Genomic DNA, 21,666 nt, shown 5'->3' with positions numbered 1-21,666 from the left:
AGATTTTAATCCAACCAGTTATCAGGTCTCTGGTCTGGAGCTTTTCTGTTAAGAGTTTGCATGTTCTCCCTGTCTCTGCATCAGTTTGCTCCAGGCACTCTGGTTTCCTCACACAGTCCAAATATATGCAGGTCATGCAAGTTAGAACCTCTTAATTGCCCATAGGTGTGAATGTAAGTTTTAAAAATGTTTGCACTGTAAAGCATCTGATCCCTGCCATTGAAAAAGGAAATTCCTGTGTTACAGCAGCTCAAAAGAAAGCATTAAAACATCCACCTGTTGAGTAAACAGCTTTCTTCCATTTGTCCCTTTTTCTGATTACTGGCCTCCCTCACCCATATCTCCCCTATACTGTGCTGTTGCCAGTTTTTCATTGGGTCTCTCAAACAAAGAGGGCCTAATTTCAGAAAACCCTCTCTAAGCTGTCCTGCTTTAACTTCCATCCATCTTGTCTCTCTTTGTGATGCTTGCACCCCTATGTGATGAATACAGAAAATGTTGTTGAATGTTTCACGTTATTTAAATTTTCAGCAATAATACATGTGGTGAGGTCATAGTTTGAACCTTTGTTAAATATTTTTTTTTATTCATTATGGAGCATGCATATTGGTTTCTTCATCTATCCCTGTGTTGTACTGATACACTGTACAGTTTTGCCCTGTAGTTTTTGGATTCTTTCTTATTTGAAAGTCATATTGGAGAAGAGTAAAATAGTAGTAACTCGTCGAGACTGAGCAGGTTGAGACACATTAGCAGAATTGGCACTGCCACACCATGTAAACATTGGCAGTGCCTCCTTTGTCTTTCTCTTTAAAAAAAAAAATAGACACACTCACTTCCCTGCATTCCAACAATATGTGTGTCTTGTGCTGTTGTTTCTGGTTGTCCTGACAGGGGAAGTGAGCAGGCGTTTGGGAGGGTTTTATTTTAACTGACAAGGTGGAGTCACTGTTCAAATAGTTGTGTAATCCTGCGGGGTGCTCCATTTCTTAAGCACAGCCATGCAACTGTGGCACAGTGGGGCTTATATGCCTCTCATAACAAAACATAAGCATTTTCTTATACCACAGTAGCAGCTTGTCAGTTCTTTCTATAAGAACTGTTTTTCAGTACTGTCCATCTTTTAGGTTGTTCTGAATCTCTTAGATACCATTGTTCTTTAGGGCAGCAGATCTCAAAAGTTTCAGGCTAAGAACACAGATAAACTGTATTTTGGCAGAGGACTTGATGAATATATATAATGAGGAAGAACAACTCTGAACAATTGCTTAATCAAAACCAGTAAAAGCTCATTTGATTCTCAGTTTAGGGCACAGCCTTGAGAACCTCTAGAACCAAGTTTTTGCATTAAGATTTGAATAGGAAAAGGAACATGTCCATAGGTTTGTAAGTGAGTCACTAGAGTATCAGCCAGTACATTTCCTGGCTTAAAACAGTGAGAAGTTAACTTGGGTCAGTTTTGAAAGAGATTCATAGTTTGGCATGCCACAAATGACTGGCATGTCTTTGGGAGAAAGAGAAAGCGAGGGAGGGCTAATGCAGAGACTTGGGCCAGAAAACGATGCCTTGTTATTTTTCTTGTTTTGTTAACTGGAAGTACAGTGTTGGGGTATTCATTTGTGTGAACCAGTCAACAATCTAGCTGGCCCAGGGTTGGAGAGAAAAGAAGGATGGAGGGGGTAGAGCACCCTGTACTGATTGGATATTAGGAGCTGGCTATGTGACATCATTGGGGGTGTTGGTGCAGCACAGTAAACAAAGAGGGAAATGCTTGAAAGGCTCTCTGTGCTGCTGGACAACACAACCACAACACAGCTAACACTTGCTACCACGCTGACCCTGCCCCCCCCCCCCACCTACACACACACACACACACACACACACACACACACACACACACACACACTTTCATTTTCTCCATACATAACAGCATGACTATTCATTTCTGATTGATTTAATCATAACAGTTTTACAACTTTAGAATTTTTCCATGTTATTTTAATTATTTGTCTTTAGGGAGGTCTTGGGGTGGGGGAGGAAGGGTCATTTTTGTTTAAATGTTGGAACAAATGGTGGTCTACCCTAAGGCATACTTTGGTCATGGTCTTAGGTTTTTGATGGGGAATATTGTAGTATTTAAATTGCTTTAGATTCTATTTTAATAACTAATTCTACCTATTTTATTAATTAAAAGTAATAAAAGTGGTGGTAAGTTTGTTTTTCCCCATTTGCATTAGCAATTTAACAGCAGTAATGCTTGATTATGAATTAGAAGAATTGCTTGTTGCAGCCCAGGTAGGTTTGTGCAAATAGTCATTTATAATAACAAATACATTTTTGAATGACCCTGTTATTTATCTTGCTCTAATATAATATTGACACCTAAAACTGAAACCTTATCTCTGACAGTTTGTGTACCAGAGTATGGAGAATCGGAGTAGTCTGAAAATAAGACGGTATCTTTTCTAGTGAGTGAGTCTTTAGAGACTTAGCTTTTTGATCAGTGTACATACAGTACTAGTATGTCCCATTTTGAGCATAATTTGCATAAATTTGTCTTACAGAAAAGCTTCCTTAGCTGATAAACATATTCATTTCCCTGCACGTTTGCTCCTCAGTGGTATTCAGACTATTAGGAAGGCATGATGAGTGTTTCTGTGACAACCAGGAAGAAACAGAACAAGGCTTTTCCTGGGAGGGAACGAGGTAAAGGGTCAGTTTACTATTGGCAGTCAACTTGGCTGGACTGGAACCATTGTGGACTGGACTGGAAGTTGTGTCCCAGCTGTAGCATAAATCTCAAAAGCACTATTAAAGGTTATGAAGCCTTGTTCATTTGAAGAGATTACCACTTGGCTGTCTAAGCATGTACTTAGACAAGCATTTCATGGTGATAATGCAATTTTCATGCATTTCATTTTATTGGTAAATAGCAACTAATATGGAGCTGGTACTTTAGTGCCTTTTTAAGGTAATTGTTTGTGCATGTGCACTTACCTTACTCTTTTTCTATTAAAAACCCCAAATGATTTAACACTTGTGAGTGAATTAAGTGTAATGAACTTCATTGCATTTAAAGTTGTTATTATTTCTGTCTGTATGATGATGTACATAAGGACTGGATTTAGTATTCACCCTACTTGGCCAAACCGCCCAAACGTATACTGTACGTAGACACCTGAACATTACATCCATGTGGGACTGTGGGCTCTACTTCTCTGCCATCTCCCTGAACTCCAACATCCTTCAGATTTGCTTATACTATTTGAATAGGATGACCAAATGATCTGTGCCACATGCAAATGTCCAGAGCTCTGGGTTCTCTTCGTGACCCTAGATGAATGTTTTTCAGGAAGCCAGTCAAAATACTGCTGAAGGAGCTCTGTGGACATTCACTTTTACAGTTTTTTTACTTTCCTCACCGCTAAACACTTAGCCTTCTTTCTTGCTTAACTGTATAATTCATCGACTTTTTTAATATACATTTTTAAAGGTGCTGTAAAAATGTTTACCAACCATTCCTGCACTTTTTCCCCTCTAATATACGGCAGTACAGGATGTGATCCAATTGGCTCTATCTGATGGTAGTGTGATAAATCCCAGAAATGCCTGCTACTACTATGCTGTATTAACAACGCAATTTGTTAACACTGGCCACAGTTGACATTTTACCTAGGATTCATGTAATCCTCTCTAACCACAGTTCAACGTTGAACACCATAGTTCCCACCAGGCTCGTCACAAAGCTCAAGGACCTGGGATTAAACACCTCACTGTGCATGTGGATCCTTGACTTCCTAATAGTCAGACCCCAGGTGGTGAGGGTGAGCGGACACACCTCTTCCACCTTCATCCTTAACAGCGGAGCTGTCATTGGTGAGAAAGGCAAGGCAGAGACTGTTTCACCTCGAACGCATGAAGAAAATTCAGGGTATCCCCTCAAATACTGAGGAATTTCTACTCCTGCATCATTGAGAGCATCCTGACGGGGAACACCCCTGCCTGGTACGGAAACCGCACCGAAGAGGACCGTAAGACCCTGCAAAGAGTGATTCGTTAAGCTCAAAAATACAATAGGCTCAACCTCTCTATTTCACATATTCGAGAACAGTGGGAAAATGACTTGGGGGCGCAGCTGTCTGATGAAGAATGAGATATGGCTCTTACTAGAGTCCACTCCTCTTCCATATGCTCCAGACATTCTTTAATACAATTTAAAGTGTTACACAGGCTGCACTTCTCAAAAGCCAAATTAGCAAGAATATTTCCGAATGTAGACCCATTATGTGATAGATGTAAACAGACGCCAGCTACTTCCTATCATATGTTCTGGTCTTGTCCGAAGCTTGTTCCTTTCTGGTCATCCTTTTTTGAAGTCATCTCTAATGCTTATAACATCTCACCTTCTCCCTTGGTTGCTGTTTTTGGTTGGTTTTCTGATACAACGGGATCTGTTCCACCTGTTCATCTACAGAGGGTCGTTGCCTTTTCCTCCTTATTAGCTAGACGCTTGATTTTATTTAAATGGAAGGCTGCTACTCCTCCATCACACCACCACTGGATTAGGGACATTATGCAGAATGTTAAGCTGGAAAAAATCGGATGTACCATCAACGATTCCATTAACAGATTCTACAAAACCTGGGACCCTCTGATAACTTATGTGAACAATTTACCTGGTCTGGAACTAGAACTATAAATGTTTACACCTGCCCTTGGTCAGTCCTGTAATAAGGAATGTTAGGTGCACGTTTTTTTTTGTCCGTCTGTTGTCTGTGACAAGTCTGTCAGGTTGATTTGGGGTTTGGTCTGTCTTTGTCTTTCTCTTGTTGGGATTGTTTTTCTATGGTTATTTGTAAAATAGAGAATGATTGTTTTATGTGATAATTGGAAAAGTACGAATAAAGTGTTTAAAAAAAAAAAAAAAAAATACAATAGGCGGTGCCTTACGCTGCCTTAAACACCAGGTGTTGCAAGATAAAGGCTAGGGAAATCATGTAAGATCCAAACCACCCGGGTAAAAGCCTTTTCTCCCCCTGTTGAGGTCAGGTATAAGGTAGCGGATACACCAGGCCAGCACTGAGAGGCTCAGGCCACTAGGATCATAATTGAGGACACTGCCTTAGACTGCACCCACCCCTCATTCTGCTTTATGATGAATCATGCACAAGTTGAAGGTGCTGATGGGATTACATTTAACTGGAATTGTACATCATATGATTTCATGTGATTCATTTCCATTTGCATCAAGCATTTTCTGTGGTAAAAGGAACAAAAACATGAAAAATCCTGACTAGGTTGGCCATATTAAACATTGGTTGACTTTTTGTGGGCAAGAGCTGAACGAAGGACATCATGTTAAGATTGCAGGCACCCAAATCCACTGATCTGATAATGTTCTGCTTGGTACTTCATCTTGTGTGTGTGTCTGCACTAATATGAAATATAAATGTAATAGGAATATCACAATCAGTAACATCCATTTAGCACAGGGTTTTATTTGTTACTTTGCTCACAGTTCAATGTATGACAATTTGACACAGTACTTTTGGGCTTTTCGAAATTTTCTGACGGATAAAAACAAAGGTATAAACAATAACAAAGCTTCAAACAAAGTATTTTTTCTACTTGCATAATTTCTTTAATACCAGATAAAATAAATTAAAGGAAAAATTAGAAGATGCGCCTGAAAAACACTGCACATCTACGACAACAGGTTTGATCTGTCGATGCAGAAGTAGTGCAAAATGAACAAGTCACAACACACTGTCCATTTAGTCCGTTTCTACATTCTCAGTAACGGCAGCTGGGTTCATCAGAAGTTTGTGGACCGAAGCCGACAGTTCAAACCAGAAAGGCCTTTCAGGATATTCTTTTTGAAGTCACAGCTAAACTGGCCATCTTCAGCACCATCATGCACATTATAAGTTTATTTATATTGAAGTATCTTAGCTATATAGATGTTTGCTGATCAAGAATAAGAAACGGCCTCTTATTATTAGCCTTTAGTCATTCATTATATGTAAAGCTTGCTGTTCCCAGTCTTTATGCTGAACTAAGCTAACTGGCTGCTAGCTACATTTTCTTTTAACGTACAGACATGAGAATGGTATAAATCTTCTAATCTAACTCTTGGCAATAAGTGAAAAAAAGTATTTCTCAAAATGTCAAACTTCTCCTTTTGCACGAATATGTAACACAAATATTAAGGTCTTTATAATTGATTTAGATAATTAATGACATAACTCTAGTAGGAGTTATGATTATCCTTATGTTTGTTTTTTAAGGTCATTTAAGCCTATTATGGGCTATATGAATTTAGAAGATTAGTTTATAATTAGAGGCTTGGAATGAAATGGAAGTTGTATGTTTACTCTAGTCAGCACTGGAATATTTCTCTCTCTCTCTCTCTCTCTCTCTCTCTCTCTCTCTCTCTCTCTCTCTCTCTCTCTCTCTCTCTCTCTCTCTCTCTCTCTCTCTCTCTCTCTCATATATATATCAATTCAGTCAATTTGCCTCTTTAGGAAATGTCTGTGCTCCTGTTTGGATTAGAACTAGCGCATGACATTCAGAGGTGTCAAGTAACAAAGTACAAATACTTTGTTACCTTACTTAAGTAGAAATTTTAGATAGATATAAAATAGCCTTGTTACTCCTATTTCAGTTCGGCTTGTTTTCATTCCGGCTTGTCATCGTTCAAAAAAAACACCAACAAAATAATAAAAACCTATCGAGATAAATCGCGCCATCCAGATAGAGTGAATTTGATTGTGGTTGGAAGAGAAGTATAAACATATACCATTCCGACACCCTATTGGTTTGTACGCGATCCATCGCATCTGCACCTGACACAAATCACGTCACACTCCAGCAAGGAAATAGCAGACGTATGTAGCCTAGTACCAAGATGTCCGTGGCAGAGACTCAAGAGAACTTGATCGAAATGTCCCGACCGAGCACCAGCGAGGAGGTTGGTAGCCAGGAAGACCAGCCAACCCTTCTACATCCCTGGCCGTAGCCTACCTGGAAGAATTTTTAGAAATGGTTGGATGCAAAAACAACTCCTTTCGAATGGGCTGCAAGCTCTGACCACCCAAGTACCACAAGCTAATTGTTTCCAAAACTCGCCATCTAATTTGAGAAAGCATATTGATATTTTTTTTCCCCCCTTACATTACTTTTACTTTTATACTTTAAGTAGTTTTGAAACCAGTACTTTTATACTTTGACTTGAGTAAAAAGCTCGAGTTGATACTTCAACTTCTACAGAAGTCTTTTTAAACCCTAGCATCTATACTTCTACCTGAGTAATGAATGTGAATACTTTTGACACCTCTGATGACATTGCATACTTTACAAGAGTGTTGTTCTTAGTTTGACCCTGCTGACTTGACTCCCACTGTATGATTTCCTAACCTTTAGCCTCTGCCCTCTCTGCAGCTTCTGCACCTGTCAGCAGCAGCGTGAGTAGACGCCGTGCCCCCTCCTCGGTGACTCCCCTCTCTTGGGAGAAACACAACGTTGCCGACATGTCGAGCATCACCATTGACCCCGAGCTCAAGCCCGGGGAGTTTGTCATCAAGAGTCTATTTGCTGAGTTTGCTGTGCTGGCTGAGAAGAAGATCGAGATGGTGATGGCTGAGCCACTGGTGAGTCCACGGGGTGAAACCGTGACAAGCAACCCAGGAAATTAAATTCAATACATGACATGTGATGTGAAACGCACTGCTGAGGTGTCCTCCTTTCTTTTGCAACTAACTGCCATACCTTTAGCCACTTCAGGAAAGACTGAACGATGTGTGAGTGAACTGGCAGAAGAAGCACATACTCTTTATGAACTACATTAATGATAAAATAGTTTATGATTAACAGACTGGATTAACTGGCCTGTTCCTCCATTCATTCCTTTAATTCAGCTCAGTTTTCTCTCACTTGCTTACTCATCACCAGGCTGGCTGCTTGATTGACAGCAACCGGTATCAACTCTGCTGGGTTAGTAACACACTTATTTTTAATCTCTTTCTCTCACCCCTCTAACAGGAGAAACCTCTGTCCCGATCCCTCCAGAGAGGGGAAGATGCACAATTTGACCAGGTCAGTATAGCCATAGTAATGACCTGAGGGTAAAAAACATGTGGGTGTGTGAATGTGACATTCTCATTCCCCAGGACCAACAACAGACCTCTCCTACCTTCTGTATGTGTGTGCAATATTTGAATCCCCAGCTCCACCCACTGAGTGGCTCGTCTGTCCCTCATCTGTAGCTGGTGCAGAACTCTATACAATAGGCCTGCCTGCTGCAGAATGCTTTGTTCAGCACAACACAAAGCCAACGAGGATATGGTGCTATAGATCCAGCGGTCCCCATTGTGAGTGAGGGAGAGAAAATAGGTATAGATAGTGCAAAAGTGAGAGTGTAGAATCGCTGTGTCATCCTCAGCAGTAAATCAGCATTGGGTGCTGGAGTGTATCTGCCCAGCACCATAAGGGCAGAGGGAGCCGTTGCATAACTCTCCTGCCTAGCATCCATCATCCACCTCCCTCATCATGCAGCACTTAAGTACACACATACACACACGTACACTAAAGTAGTTTATGCAAACTGACCACCCCATCTCATGTTTTATTTATTGTCTGAACTATTCACTGTAATCTGAATTTTGAAATTGAGTGTCTAAAGTGCTGTTTTTGTGTTTTCTGTATTTACTCGTCAGTAATAGGATTTATTGCTTTCTCACAAGAATACAGCTATTACTATACAGCAACAAACAGATCATTAGAGATAATCTCTAACATTGGATTTGTCAAGCCTGTAAATGCAGTGCTAGGTTTAAAAGGCACAATCTTGCATCGTCGTTGATGCAATATATTGTGGAGCTGCTCAGTAGCAGCACTTTGATGTGTTCAACATGTCATCCCAACAGTTGAGTCTGTGTTAATTCACGCTTGCTTTATGTTGCACTCTATGCTGCAAAACCAATTGCCCTTCGGGGCCAAATAAAGTTGAACATCACATAACAATTGGAATCAATAGCTACATGCTGTATGTCACCCACTAGTTGAGAAAGCTTCTGGTCTATACTAGCCCTACTCGGTTATTGAATATCCACTTTTAACCATTGTGGGACAATTCTGCATGTGATTTAATCTTTTATTAGCATATTTCACAGACCTAAGTATTTAATTTGCGCATTAAAAATGGCCAAAATGTGGTGGATACCAGGTTTATTAGTAATATTGAGTCAAATCTAACGTTTGTATGTTATTGTTTTCCAGTTAATAAGCTCTATGAGCTCAATAGCAGAACACTGTTTGCCCTCCCTACTGCGCACACTGTTTGACTGGTACCGGCGGCAGAGTGGCACTGAAGACGAGTCTTATGAGTACAGGCCTCGCTCTAGTACTAAGTCCAAAGGGTGAGCTGCTCATCTTCGTTTCCTGCGTACTTGCCTGTCTTCTTCTTCCTCCATTTATAATTGATTGTCTTTTTTTGTGTCAGGTTTAAGATGTACTTTGCTCAAAACCCCCTTGTGTCCTGCTTTTTAGAGATGAACAGCACCGGGATAAAGATTACCTTCTGGAACGGAGGGACTTAGCCATAGATTTCATTTTTTGTTTAGTTTCAGTGGAAGTTCTAAAACAGGTGAGCTACCCGACACTACTGCTTTTGTATACTGATTTAAACTGCATATAAAAAGTTATTGCCAGTTGGGTTGCTGGGGTCAGTTGACTACATACACGAGTTGAAATGCAGTGCACTGTTTGACTTAATATTGACATTATCTTATCAATAAAGTCATAAAGAGTAGGCTACTCAGTCAAACACTATTGGCACAGTTTACCTTCCTACTTGCTAAACAGGTGCATGTTTTTCACTACATTTGATTTCTTCATTTTTGTGATTAACGGTTTTTATTTTTGTTTTTATTTCTGATTTAATTTCAAATAGAATAGTTTATGCATTTGTTGAAATCTTTTTTTTCACCTTTTATTGCTACCAATCATTCAAATGTTTAGATATCCGATATTGTCTCTCTTGCAAACTGCTGACTAATAAAAGTGTTGTTTTATAGGAATGTACTTTATTTACTTATTATCCGTGGTACACAAATGAACTGCAGTGTTGTTAGTGAGGCCTTTCCAGCAGGGGAACACAGTAAATAAACACATGGCAACAGACCAACTCCCAACTGAGTGTGTTTTCTAAAGTGGACTATCCAAGTCTATGCAACATTCTGAACTAAAAGCCAATCCCTGGAGACCAGAGCTAAGTTGTCCTTGGCTTGGCTCCTGTAGGGAGGGTAATGAATGGTAGCAAAGAGAAAGAATGAACACTATCAATGCTTCTAATAAGACCAATGATTCAATGTTTACGTCACAGATTCCTCTTCATCCAGTGCCAGATGTTCTAGTACACGAAGTTCTAAACCTGGCATTCAAGCACTTTAAACACAAAGAGGGGTAAGTAAGCATCAGCACACAGATAAACCAGTGTTACAATATACGCTCTACTGTGGCGCTCTCACTTGTGGGTTTGGCTTTGCAGTCATTTATTTCTTTATGGCTCTTTGAGTAGACTCTAGCTCTATGGTCATTGTGTCACTATATATATATATATATATATATATATATATATATATATATATATATATATATATATATATATATATATATATATATATATATATACACACACATACGCACACACACACTTGGCTTTATAGCATATTTGGCTTTGCTTGAGTCAGCCTTAAGTAAAAACACTTATTCAGTTTTGTGCATTGTTGTTTTGTTGTGTGGTATGTGTCATATAGCACAATGTCTTCCGCATAAAAAAAAGATATGTATTTGTTTAAGACTTGATGAAATATACTTCAATCGACAGGTATTGTGGCCCCAACACTGGCAATGTACACATCATCGCAGACCTGTATGCTGAGGTCATTGGAGTCCTTACACAGTCAAAGTAAGCCAGCTTATTTCTGCCTGTTAGCTGAATAGTCACATTCTCAGTCACCCCTAACCCCTCTCATTAGTTTAGGGAGGGTTTTTTTTGTAAGTGTAGATGTATATATGTTTTTGTGTGTGTGCTCAGGTTTCAGGCAGTGAGGAAGAAGTTCATCACAGAACTGAAGGAGCTCAGGCAAAAAGAGCAGAGTCCCTATGTAGTCCAGAGCATCATCAGTCTCATCATGGGCATGAAGTTCTTCCGGGTGAAAATGTATCCTGTGGAGGATTTTGAGGCTTCTTTTCAGTTCATGCAGGTAAATTAAAAGTCATTTATTCATGCATATTTGCCAGAGAGTTACTGCAGTAAGTGGGGCTGATGTGTGTTTGCTAAATGGCACCAGACATTTTTTTTTCTACTGCTGCTCCTTGTTCGAACTCAGCAGCTGTCCGTAACAAAGGCTCATAAAGTTAGATGAGTAACGATCAAAGGTGAGGTTTGCCAAGAAGCAAGTGTATGTGTGTTTCCGGCTCTGCTAAGAGCTGTGAACGGAGCTATAGCCTTTTCATTAATCTCTATACAGTGCTAAAAAAAGCACACACACTCGCTGTTCTTAACACTACCGTGATTTCCTATTGTGTTAATGGAACATACTGTAGTTTATGTCCACCACTTCATTTCAGTACTTATCATGGTTTCAACCCATATGATGATCTTTTATAGCCTGACCAATATAGGACATTTATATTTTGTACTGATATGTAAGAAACAAAATTCATTACGATTAAGTTTGCCTTCTTTTAAAGTCAATAATACGATAAAAACAAGATTTCCTCCCCTCAGTGACTCAGCATACAAAGGAAAAATGACAATAACAGGATGCCGTATGGTTCTTTTCTTGTCATGTGAGCTGCATTCTTTGGTTCTGCATCAGTTAGTTTTATAACCCTTTCCATCACAGATAAGTCAATATTCATTATGTGCATTTAATTTGGAGTTATGCGAAGGCACAGTTTCCTTTTCTGGAGCACTGACTTATTATTGTCTTAATACTGTATGTTTATGTCAAACTGGCAGTTTGTCTCTGTGTATGTATCATGTATATTCTTCATACATGTGTGCCTTTGGTGCCCCTTTTTAGGAGTGTGCCCAGTATTTCCTGGAAGTCAAGGATAAGGACATAAAGCATGCTCTAGCCGGCCTTTTTGTTGAGATCCTCATCCCTGTCGCAGCTGTGAGTAACCTTTCAAACTATTTCCACTGTTTGTTTGTACACAAGTCTCTTTATTTATTTTTTTCACGTAAAAGTCCATGGTAATGACTCGTTTATCCTCAGGCGGTGAAAAATGAAGTCAATGTGCCATGCCTGAAGAACTTTGTGGAGATGCTGTACCAGACAACATTTGACCTTAGTTCCAGAAAGAAGCACTCTTTGGTAATAATTAGAGCATCCTATTTTTTTTTATGTCTTCCTCCCCACCCCTATCTCCATTTACTACTTCCTTCTCATGTGTTTCACTCTTCCTGTATTTTGTCAACGTTTCCATTGACCCCAGCCCAGCCAGTCCGTCATCCTCATCCAAAAATATTTCAAAAATAAATACAACCTCACTGTTATTCTATTATATTTACTAACCAACTCCAAAATTCTCTCCAGAACAGTTTTTTTTTTAACAAATTTGTATTTAATATAGTGAGTGTTTTTAATGAATGCTTCCAGACTTTTTAGTAATATATCTGTGATCCTGGTGTCATGACAGAGATCTCCAGTCTCAGCTTGTGTTGTTGCTGTTGGCCTGTCTGTAGTGCGCAATGATTTTGTGCTCACCTTTTCTTTTTTTCAGATGCTAAATTACAAAGTGTGCATACAAAACTACTTATCCCTTTTTTGATGCTGACACTGTTTATCTCCCCAGGCTCTGTATCCCCTGGTGACATGCTTGCTGTGTGTTAGTCAGAAGCAGTTCTTCCTCAACAACTGGCACATCTTCCTCCAGAACTGCCTCTCGCACCTAAAGGTACTGCCAGCCTGAGCCTTTACACACACTCCTTTTTCACAAAGTGTGTACTTTTGTGCTCTGAAGAGTAGCACAATGACTGTATTCTTCAGAATAAAGTATTTTTAGGACACGCCTAATTTTAGTGTAAAGCTCAGAGGTCTTATGACTTGTGTTATCAAATCTAAAATGGAAGTTCTTGATTACAATGTGAAAGCATCAACATGTACTAATGTTAAAAGGAAATGAATTATTGGTATTATGATATTCTATTGTTAGTACATGCTGTAATACCACTGATCGAAGAAGTTGTCTTGGTTGTGAAGGGTGTGCTCTGTGGTTCTGTCTAAAGATCATAATGTACCTTCCCCTCCATCATCAACAACTAGATCTGGACAGAAATAGCACTTGATTTGATAATGTAATAGAGTCTTTGTTTAAAAAAAAAAAAAAAAGCTAAAAAAAAGCTGTCAAAGTGGACAACATACATGCATGAAATAAAATATTATTAGGTATCACTAATAATCACCAGTGTGACCACAACTTATTTCACAGAGAATAAAATACACCTATGTGTATCTTTAAACTCAACCTGCAAAATATCCCACTTCTTAGCTGATGCCCCTTGCATATTATAGATTATCTCAAGTGCTGTTTTAACTCAGGTCTGTTAATGACTCCTTGTAAACCAATTACGAACCGATCAAACCTACTTTCCTCCGGTCCCCGACTATCATTGAGCCAATTCAACCCAGGAGCTCATTGACCAAATTACTGGCTCACTGACTGGCTCAACGACTGCCTTTTTCCATTCTACATTGATTGCCCTTTGTGGAGATTGTATGATCTTGTGGTGGATAGATTTCTGTATTGCTTCCTTGTGATGATGATTACCAATGGTTTGAAATGGCCGTCTGTCTCCTCAGTGATCTCATTCTAGCATTCTCTTTCACTATTGTAATTGTTTTAGCTTTCCTTAATTTGAAAATCATAATCAGTCAGTCTTCTGTGGTGATGCTGATTCTTTGATTGAGATCATCTTTACGGGTTTGTGTGATGGCTCGAGTGTAGTGATGATTTTAGTGATTTAGGGCTTCTTGTCCAACCAGTGATTTTAACCCTGTGGCTGCTCATAGCAGTTAATAAATGTGTCATTCAAGTGTTAGGTTTTCTATTTCCCAGAAGGCATTGCTGTGATATATCAGCGCCCCTACACTATATAAATACATAATACTATAAACAACTTTAAAATACCCAGTGTGTACACATGTAAAACAAATTAGTAAGGATGGAGAGGTAGTTATCCTCCTGGGAGACAACGGTATATAGACCCTCAGACCCCCTTTGGGGTGAAAAGGCAAAAAAACATAGTCAAGAACTCATGTTGATCAAAGGCATGATGTGTCATGTCATTATAATGTGATTTAAACCAAATTACAACAGAAACATTGAGATAGTACAGTTAACTTTTCTTAATGCATTTGCATGCAATATGTATAATATACAAATGATCCTGAAAAAAAGGATTTTACAAACTAATGTAGATTATAATGTATGTCATATTTTGGCTGCCCTACTTTGAAGTATGATCCCCACAGGGTTAAAATACAGCAGTTAGTATTTTGAGTGTGCTTGACATGGATTTGAATGGACTGCTGATTTGGGTGTCGCTGCTTGTTGGCTTTGTAGGTGAAAAGAGCAATTTTGTTTTTTATACTCCATTTCCCATTCACATCTTTAAATGTCCTTTCCTCATCCTTCTGTGTTCCCCTTATATCCACTCCTCTATTTCTGTGTTTTTTCTCTGTCCCACTGTGTGATTTCCAGACCACAGCACACCTTACTTTACTTGCTTTTTCACTTTTACATTCTGATTTGGCTCACTCTATGTTGAAATATGTTATACCATATCAAATACAAATGAACTGTTTTTATTACTACCATGCCACTAATAAATCCACAAGTGGTATGTTAAACAGTTCATTGTGTCTCATTTTAGCCACATTGACAAGAACAAAGATACTTTGAACTGCTCTTGTCATATTTGTTTAGGTTAAGTCTTTGTTTTTGCCTATAACTTGCATGTGTCCCTCCCCAAACCCTACATTCTTTGTCTCCTGTCATTTGATCTTTTTCTCACGTTGACTCGCTCCAGATGCCGTCTAACAACAGCATCCGAAAGCAGATTGAGACGCTGCAGGTGAGTTATCTGCTGTCAGTGACCTGCCTGGTGCTCCCATTCCTTTTAATGGTCCAGGTCCTGACCAGGACATACTCTGGGGTAGTACAGTTCTGCCTGCTCGGCTAATTGGGTAGTTAGTCATTCTCTGTAGTGACTGTGACATTGCAGTGTGAAGAGGATCATGTGAACTACTTGCAACTTGTGATGTTGCCTTAGGCTTTGTTGTTGAGCTGATTTGTGTTTTTGGGCAGTGGTGTTGACTTTTGTCTATCTAGTCACATATTTAGATTTTTACTGTAGATACATGTTTTAGTTCAATAGGGATGCAGAACATATAAGTCCCCTTACTGGTATTGGTCAATAATTGCTTTCAAATATTTTGTCTATTTGTATGAAGACTGCTAAATTCTCTTCAGGATATAAGGCTTATTTGATATGTGGATGATTCAGCTGTAATTAGAAGTGTATTACTACAATAACCCCACACTGTTATTGATTCAATATTTAAAAGAGTCACCTAACAGTTAGCTAGGAAAACTGCACATGCTGGTTCTTTTGTAATGGCATGCAAATCACGGATGGAAAATGGATTTCAATAAAAAATAGTAACTATCAATTAATTATTGATTTCAAATTTAAATATTGTGCATTCATTGTATTTATTACCAGAGGGTCAGAGAACGTCTTTGAAGCATGACAAAGAAAATAAATTTGACTTTTGTGGAATTTGGTGTGCTGGCAGTGCTCCATTCAGTTTTTCTGTTGGAGTTGGTAAAAGGCTGGCTGGTAGCAGCGCCACTGTGCTTTACACTTTGGTTGTTGACATTAAGGGCTGAGGATTGTTTTTATTAAATTGTTAATCGGCATCCTTAATGTGCACAGCACTGTTTTATTTTCTTTTTCAGGATTTCCAACATATATCAAGCTCTGTTATGCAGTGGATTCTCTCAATCCCCTACTACAATTAACCCAATTACACGACATTAAAGATGTTAAATTACCGCACACCAAACTAACAAGGTTAAATAAATGCATGAGTCATCATGTGTCCTCATGGTTCGGTGTATAATACCGGATGTAAGAAAAGAAAAAAACAAGCCTATAATTTTATTAAGTGTCAAGTCAAATAAGTGAACCTACAAGTACATTTACGTCCTATTTAAAAAAGGAACTCAATTATTCCATTGTGATTTAAAAAAAAAGAAAAAAAAAGAAAGAAAGATGATGTAAAAGTGCTGGCCTCAGGCGGAAGCCCTGGTTGACATTGGAGAGCACATTTGTTTGTGCTCAGTGATCTACTGTTCTGTCTGACTGTGATTTGTTGAGTTGCAGCCGGAAAGATTTGACAAATTGTTGCAGTACAAAAAGGGACTGCTGGTTTGCATCCAGCATGGCACTTTATCTTAAAATGTCAATTCTCCCAAAACACAAAAGACATTTTCTCACTTACTGTAACCCCTTAGTTTTGAGACATCTGCCTTTGACATGGCTGTTGTTATGGTTTAAAGTGATTAAGTCAAGCCTAAGTCAGCCTTCTGTTCCATCTTTGTTGGGAGTCGCACATGCTCAGTAGCTAGGTAAGGACTACTAGCCAGTCAGAAGCAGAGTATGAGGGCGTGCCCTGACAGTATCTAGATAAGGACTACTAGCCAGTCAGAAGCAGAGTATGAGGGCGTGCCATGCTAGCAGGTAGGCGAGCATTAACATGTGTTACAAAGTGACCACGTTTGTCTCTGAAGTAAAGGCTGGACTACAATAGAGCTGTTTGGAGCAGTTTGTGAACAGTGTTTTCTGTTGGAGATGGTAAGTGCCTTTGGGGTGGACTTTGGGCTTTTTAACTTTGTAAACCTATAACGTGCACAAAAAAGATATATAACACAATAAAGGAAAGGGAAAAAGCCAAAAAGCATAATATGAGCACTTTAAATATTAAGATAGAGGAAAAGGAGAGGCAGTGACGTGGTTGGATAGAAAGGCGGAGAGGTTAAGGGTATAGGTGCCTCATGTCATTTGTGAAAACGGCTAACCTCCATCAAGCCAATAAGGTAAAGCTGTCATAAAGTATGGAACTCCTTGCACCATGTCCACATTACACGCTCTGAGCATGGTCGCTCACAGAATGGCCCTGTGCGCGTATCTCATCACTATGGATATTTATCATAGGTGGAAACTTGGTTGGTTAGTCCAAAAAAAATCCGGAAATATCAACTGTTCTTCTTTTTCAGGACACAGTTTTGGATTATTAATTAAATTGGTTGCAAGGACTTGGTTATTTTCTTAAGATGTTTTCTGTGGGTTGAGAATTAATTTTACTGATGGCTACATCTTTAAAAAATCTCTAAGACTAAAGATTAGCGATCATCAAACCATGTGGACTTTAGCTTTGATTGATCACTCATTGGTCATTAGAAGTTACTGTATGCACAGAGACTTAAAAATGATCATACAGTTTCCCAGTTTTGTCAAGTTTCTCAAGAAAACAACAACCTGATCTCACAAGTCTCACAGGTGGGTAGTTAAATTGCCCTGATTAAATTGAGTTGCTTACATATTTTTATTTTTTTACATCCACAGAACAAAGACCCCAAAATGTCCCGTGTGGCGCTAGAGTCGCTCTACAGATTGCTATGGGTCTACATCATCAGGATCAAGTGTGAGAGTAATACCGTCACACAGAGGTCAGTTTTCAAGACCACTTGCGAGTACACACACACACACACACACACACACACACACACACACACACACACACACACAATCAACCCCTTTGCAATTGATTGCTATCCAGTAGAAGTCGTTTAAATATTGGGCTTTGTTGTTCAACACTAAATAAGCTTATAATATCCCCCCTTTTCCCACTAGTCGACTGCTCAGCATCGTTTCAGCACTTTTCCCCAAAGGCTCCCGGAGTGTGGTTCCCAGGGACACGCCCCTCAACATCTTTGTCAAGATCATCCAGTTCATAGCTCAGGTAAGCTTGGAGCATGAAGTGACATACCTGGATCTCACAGCTGAGCTAAACCTAAGGATAAGCTGTGTAGTAGCTGTGTGTAAGTGATTGCTGGTCTGTTGGTTGTTACAGGAAAGACTGGACTTTGCTATGAAGGAGATAATCTATGACCTCCTGTGTGTGGGCAAGTCTCACAAAACCTTTGCCATCAATCCAGAGGTAAATTAGAGACAAGACTTCAAGTTGTGATGTCGTTGGAGTGTTGGTGGATTCTCTCTCTGTCATACCTTTTATCCTCTCCCTCTATCCACTCTAACAGAGGATGAATATCGGTTTGCGAGCCTTCTTGGTGATTGCCGACAGCCTACAGCAGAAAGATGGGGAGCCTCCTATGCCTACGACTGGGATCATCATGCCCTCTGGCAACACCCTGCGTGTCAAAAAGATCTTCCTCAACACCACTCTCACGGATGAAGAAGCCAAAGTCATAGGTGGGTTGGATTTTTGAAACTTGACTTTAGGAAAAAAAACAATGAGGCATTTTAGTTTTTTTTTGTTTTTTTTAAATAATATCTGTGTTGTTGTTTTTTCCTTGAGTAAAATGACTCTGCTGGGTATTTCCAGGCATGTCACTGTACTATCCACAAGTAAGAAAGGCCTTAGACAACATCCTGCGACACCTGGACAAGGAAGTGGGGCGCTCCATGAGCATGACCAATGTACAGATGTCCAACAAGGAGCCTGAGGACATGATTACGTATGTAACCACAACCTGGATTCATACAAGTACTGTTCGTGTTACTTCTGAACTGTAGCAGGTTCTCATGAGCTGTTTGTACCGCAGGGGAGAAAGGAAGCCAAAGATCGATCTTTTCCGTACGTGTGTGGCCGCCATCCCAAGACTGATACCAGATGGCATGAGCAGACAAGACCTAATAGAGCTTCTAGCCAAGTAATTCACCTTCCTCTAAATTTACTGCAGACACATCAGTACACAATCTACTGTAGCTTAGGTGGTCTTCCACACGTCTTCCAATGTCTTGCTCCCTCTCCTTCTCTAGACTGACCATCCACATGGATGAGGAGCTACGTGGCCTTGCCTTTACTACTCTCCAGGCCCTGATGGTGGATTTCCCAGAGTGGCGTGAGGATGTTCTCTCGGGCTTTGCCTACTTCATTGTCCGAGAGGTGACTGATGTCCACCCCACTTTGTTGGACAACGCTGTCAAGATGCTACTGCAGCTCATCAGCCAATGGAGGCAGGCAGTGCAGAGTAGCAATAAGAGCCACGATGCACAGGTTGGTCTGAAAGCCCCAGCTGTATTAACCTCATTATGAGTGATTTTTGTGTCTTTATATGCATTGGTGTACTTTGTGTTCATGTTTTTGTGTTTAGTGACTTAAATGTCCCAACGTTTAGAGAGGTTTTAATTATAATTCTCTTCTACAGGGCTCAAGCAGCGGTCGTTCTCTGTCCCTGGAACGTACTCCTCTGTTAGGGGTGCTGCATGTGGTAGAGGGTTTAGCACTGGTTGTGCTTTGTAGCTGCCGCCCTGCCACACGCAGACTGGCTGTTAACGTCCTCAAGGAGGTCCGGGCGCTGCACACTGCACTGGGCATTGGCAAGGTAATAACTCAAACCACAGTGCATTTTATTGCAACTGACAAATAGAAGTCACATGTGTATGAGTTTTTTTTGTTTCCTGACATTACTTCTGTCTATCTCAATCTTTCAGGGCGATGAGGAATTGGCCATTGATGTAATGGACAGATTAAGTGCATCCGTGTTGGAGAGCTTCATTCATCTCACAGGAGCTGACCAGGTTTAAATGCCTTTTCTTATTTACAGAATCAGAAAGCTTGTACAAATACTCCGAGACTCAATTTGTCTCTGTTTTTCTCTGTAGAGCAACCTGCTGTACTGTCCCAGTGGGATTGATCTTCAGACGCTAGCAGAGTGGAGCTCATCTCCCATCAGCCACCAGTTTGATGTGGTGAGCCCCTCGCACATCTGGGTGTTTGCCCATGTTACTCAGGGCCAGGACCCCTGGGTCATCAGCTTCTCCAGCTACCTGCGGCAGGAGCACCTGCCCAAACATTGCCCCACTGCCCTCAACTATGCCTGGATGTTTGCCTACACCCGCCTGCAACTACTGTCTCCACAAGTTGACATCAAGTATGTTGTTTCAATCAAGCCTCTTTGTTTTCTGTCTGTTTGTGCATCATTGTAATTGAGTGTGTTTTTGTCATTGTGGGTGTTTTTATTATAGACCAGCTTTAAAAGGGCCAGGTGATGATGTCTTTGTGATGACATTATGTGCTAGGATTGGGGACTGAAGACTTTGTACCAAATAATACTTCAATCTTAATGGGCTTGACACAAGATAAAAACTGTAAATGGTAAACCTTGATGTAGCATGCCACGTCTGTGTGAGGGCTCCAACATAGGCAGGCAAAAGGCCTTCATTCTCTGGGCTTAGTGTTATAATCTCTGACATCTCCTGTTACGTATGTCCATTATCAGCAGCCCCATCAATGCCAAGAAATTGAACAGTCTAAACAGCAGTGACTCCTACATCGGCCTTTGGAGGAACTACCTGATTCTGTGCTGCAGCTCGGCCTCCTCCTCCCCCTCCATGTGTTCCTCATCCTCCACCTCTGGCTCCGTCCGCTGCTCCCCGCCTGAGACGCTGGCGTCCACGCCGGACAGCGGCTACAGTTATGATTCAAAGGTCAGGAGCACCTCTGCAGAAAACAGTCCATTAACACACATTTAAAAAGTCTTGAATATACAAAAATGTCTTGCTAATTTTCAAGTCTTAAAAGTGTAGTAAGTATGGAAAAATGCAATCCAGTGTCAATATAAGTATGACTTTATACTATGTGTAACTCTGAATTTTAAAATCGTAAAAACATAGGACCCATGTAACATAACAGCAATTAACAGTGAACAGATACTAACTTATTCCCATTTTTGCATTTCAGCCATGACATTGCTCTTTCTGTGTGTTAATAGATTGTTGGTACTCCGTCCCCCTCCTCTCTGTTCAAACACATTGTTCCAATGATGCGCTCTGAGAGCATGGACATCACAGAGTCTCTTGTGTTAGGGCTTGGCAGGACCAACCCTGTGGCCTTCAGGTAAACAACACTTGACATGGTTTGTGGTATACTTAACATACCCTGCTACACTTTGATATACTATATCAAAATCTTTTACTTATGTATTTACATCTAACTTTCCTCTCCTTTTAGAGAGTTGATAGAGGAGCTAAATCCCATCATAAAAGAAGCTCTAGAAAGAAGACCTGAAGTAAGTGCAGTTCATTGATACTAGGAATTATTTCTGCCACAGTTCTTTTTTTTTTTTTTTAAAGACAATTTTACTAAGTTACAATGCTACTCTCTTTACTCTGCAGAACATGAAGCGGCGCAGGCGTCGTGACATCCTCAGGGTCCAGCTGGTCCGGATATTTGAGCTGCTGGCTGATGCTGGTGTCATTAGTCAGATGTATGTAATCCACAATGATCTTGTGACAATGTGATTAGGAATAAATTTGCACTTTAATATAACTGTTTTATAAACATA

At 40.0% G+C, this 21,666-nt stretch overlaps 1 protein-coding gene across 19 annotated transcripts in view; it reads left to right on the top strand.

Moving 5' to 3' along the window:
* fryl (furry homolog, like) overlaps positions 1 to 21,666 on the top strand; it is a 72,833-nt gene that overhangs the window by 22,093 nt on the left and 29,074 nt on the right. For 14 of the 19 annotated variants that reach the window (XM_036006913.1, XM_036006905.1, XM_036006902.1 and 11 more), the window contains 25 exons: positions 7,441 to 7,649; positions 8,041 to 8,094; positions 9,277 to 9,416; positions 9,547 to 9,643; positions 10,382 to 10,461; positions 10,886 to 10,966; positions 11,096 to 11,264; positions 12,090 to 12,182; positions 12,285 to 12,383; positions 12,865 to 12,966; positions 15,101 to 15,145; positions 17,702 to 17,805; positions 17,990 to 18,098; positions 18,210 to 18,296; positions 18,397 to 18,568; positions 18,702 to 18,834; positions 18,922 to 19,029; positions 19,139 to 19,376; positions 19,528 to 19,704; positions 19,814 to 19,900; positions 19,985 to 20,253; positions 20,602 to 20,809; positions 21,094 to 21,218; positions 21,333 to 21,390; positions 21,497 to 21,588. In XM_036006913.1, coding sequence (XP_035862806.1) covers positions 7,530 to 7,649; positions 8,041 to 8,094; positions 9,277 to 9,416; positions 9,547 to 9,643; positions 10,382 to 10,461; positions 10,886 to 10,966; positions 11,096 to 11,264; positions 12,090 to 12,182; positions 12,285 to 12,383; positions 12,865 to 12,966; positions 15,101 to 15,145; positions 17,702 to 17,805; positions 17,990 to 18,098; positions 18,210 to 18,296; positions 18,397 to 18,568; positions 18,702 to 18,834; positions 18,922 to 19,029; positions 19,139 to 19,376; positions 19,528 to 19,704; positions 19,814 to 19,900; positions 19,985 to 20,253; positions 20,602 to 20,809; positions 21,094 to 21,218; positions 21,333 to 21,390; positions 21,497 to 21,588 — 3,047 coding nt within the window. In that variant the 5' untranslated portion in view covers positions 7,441 to 7,529. The remainder of the gene's footprint in view (positions 1 to 7,440; positions 7,650 to 8,040; positions 8,095 to 9,276; positions 9,417 to 9,546; positions 9,644 to 10,381; positions 10,462 to 10,885; positions 10,967 to 11,095; positions 11,265 to 12,089; positions 12,183 to 12,284; positions 12,384 to 12,864; positions 12,967 to 15,100; positions 15,146 to 17,701; positions 17,806 to 17,989; positions 18,099 to 18,209; positions 18,297 to 18,396; positions 18,569 to 18,701; positions 18,835 to 18,921; positions 19,030 to 19,138; positions 19,377 to 19,527; positions 19,705 to 19,813; positions 19,901 to 19,984; positions 20,254 to 20,601; positions 20,810 to 21,093; positions 21,219 to 21,332; positions 21,391 to 21,496; positions 21,589 to 21,666) is intronic. The other 5 variants (XM_031311968.2, XM_036006907.1, XM_036006912.1 and 2 more) reach the window with 2 other exon arrangements.

Source organism: Sander lucioperca, chromosome 11, assembly GCF_008315115.2.
Source record: "Sander lucioperca isolate FBNREF2018 chromosome 11, SLUC_FBN_1.2, whole genome shotgun sequence".
Lineage (NCBI taxonomy): Eukaryota > Metazoa > Chordata > Actinopteri > Perciformes > Percidae > Sander > Sander lucioperca.
The sequence above is the reverse complement of the archived record's forward strand: the minus strand, read 5'-3'. Positions and strand labels throughout refer to the sequence as shown.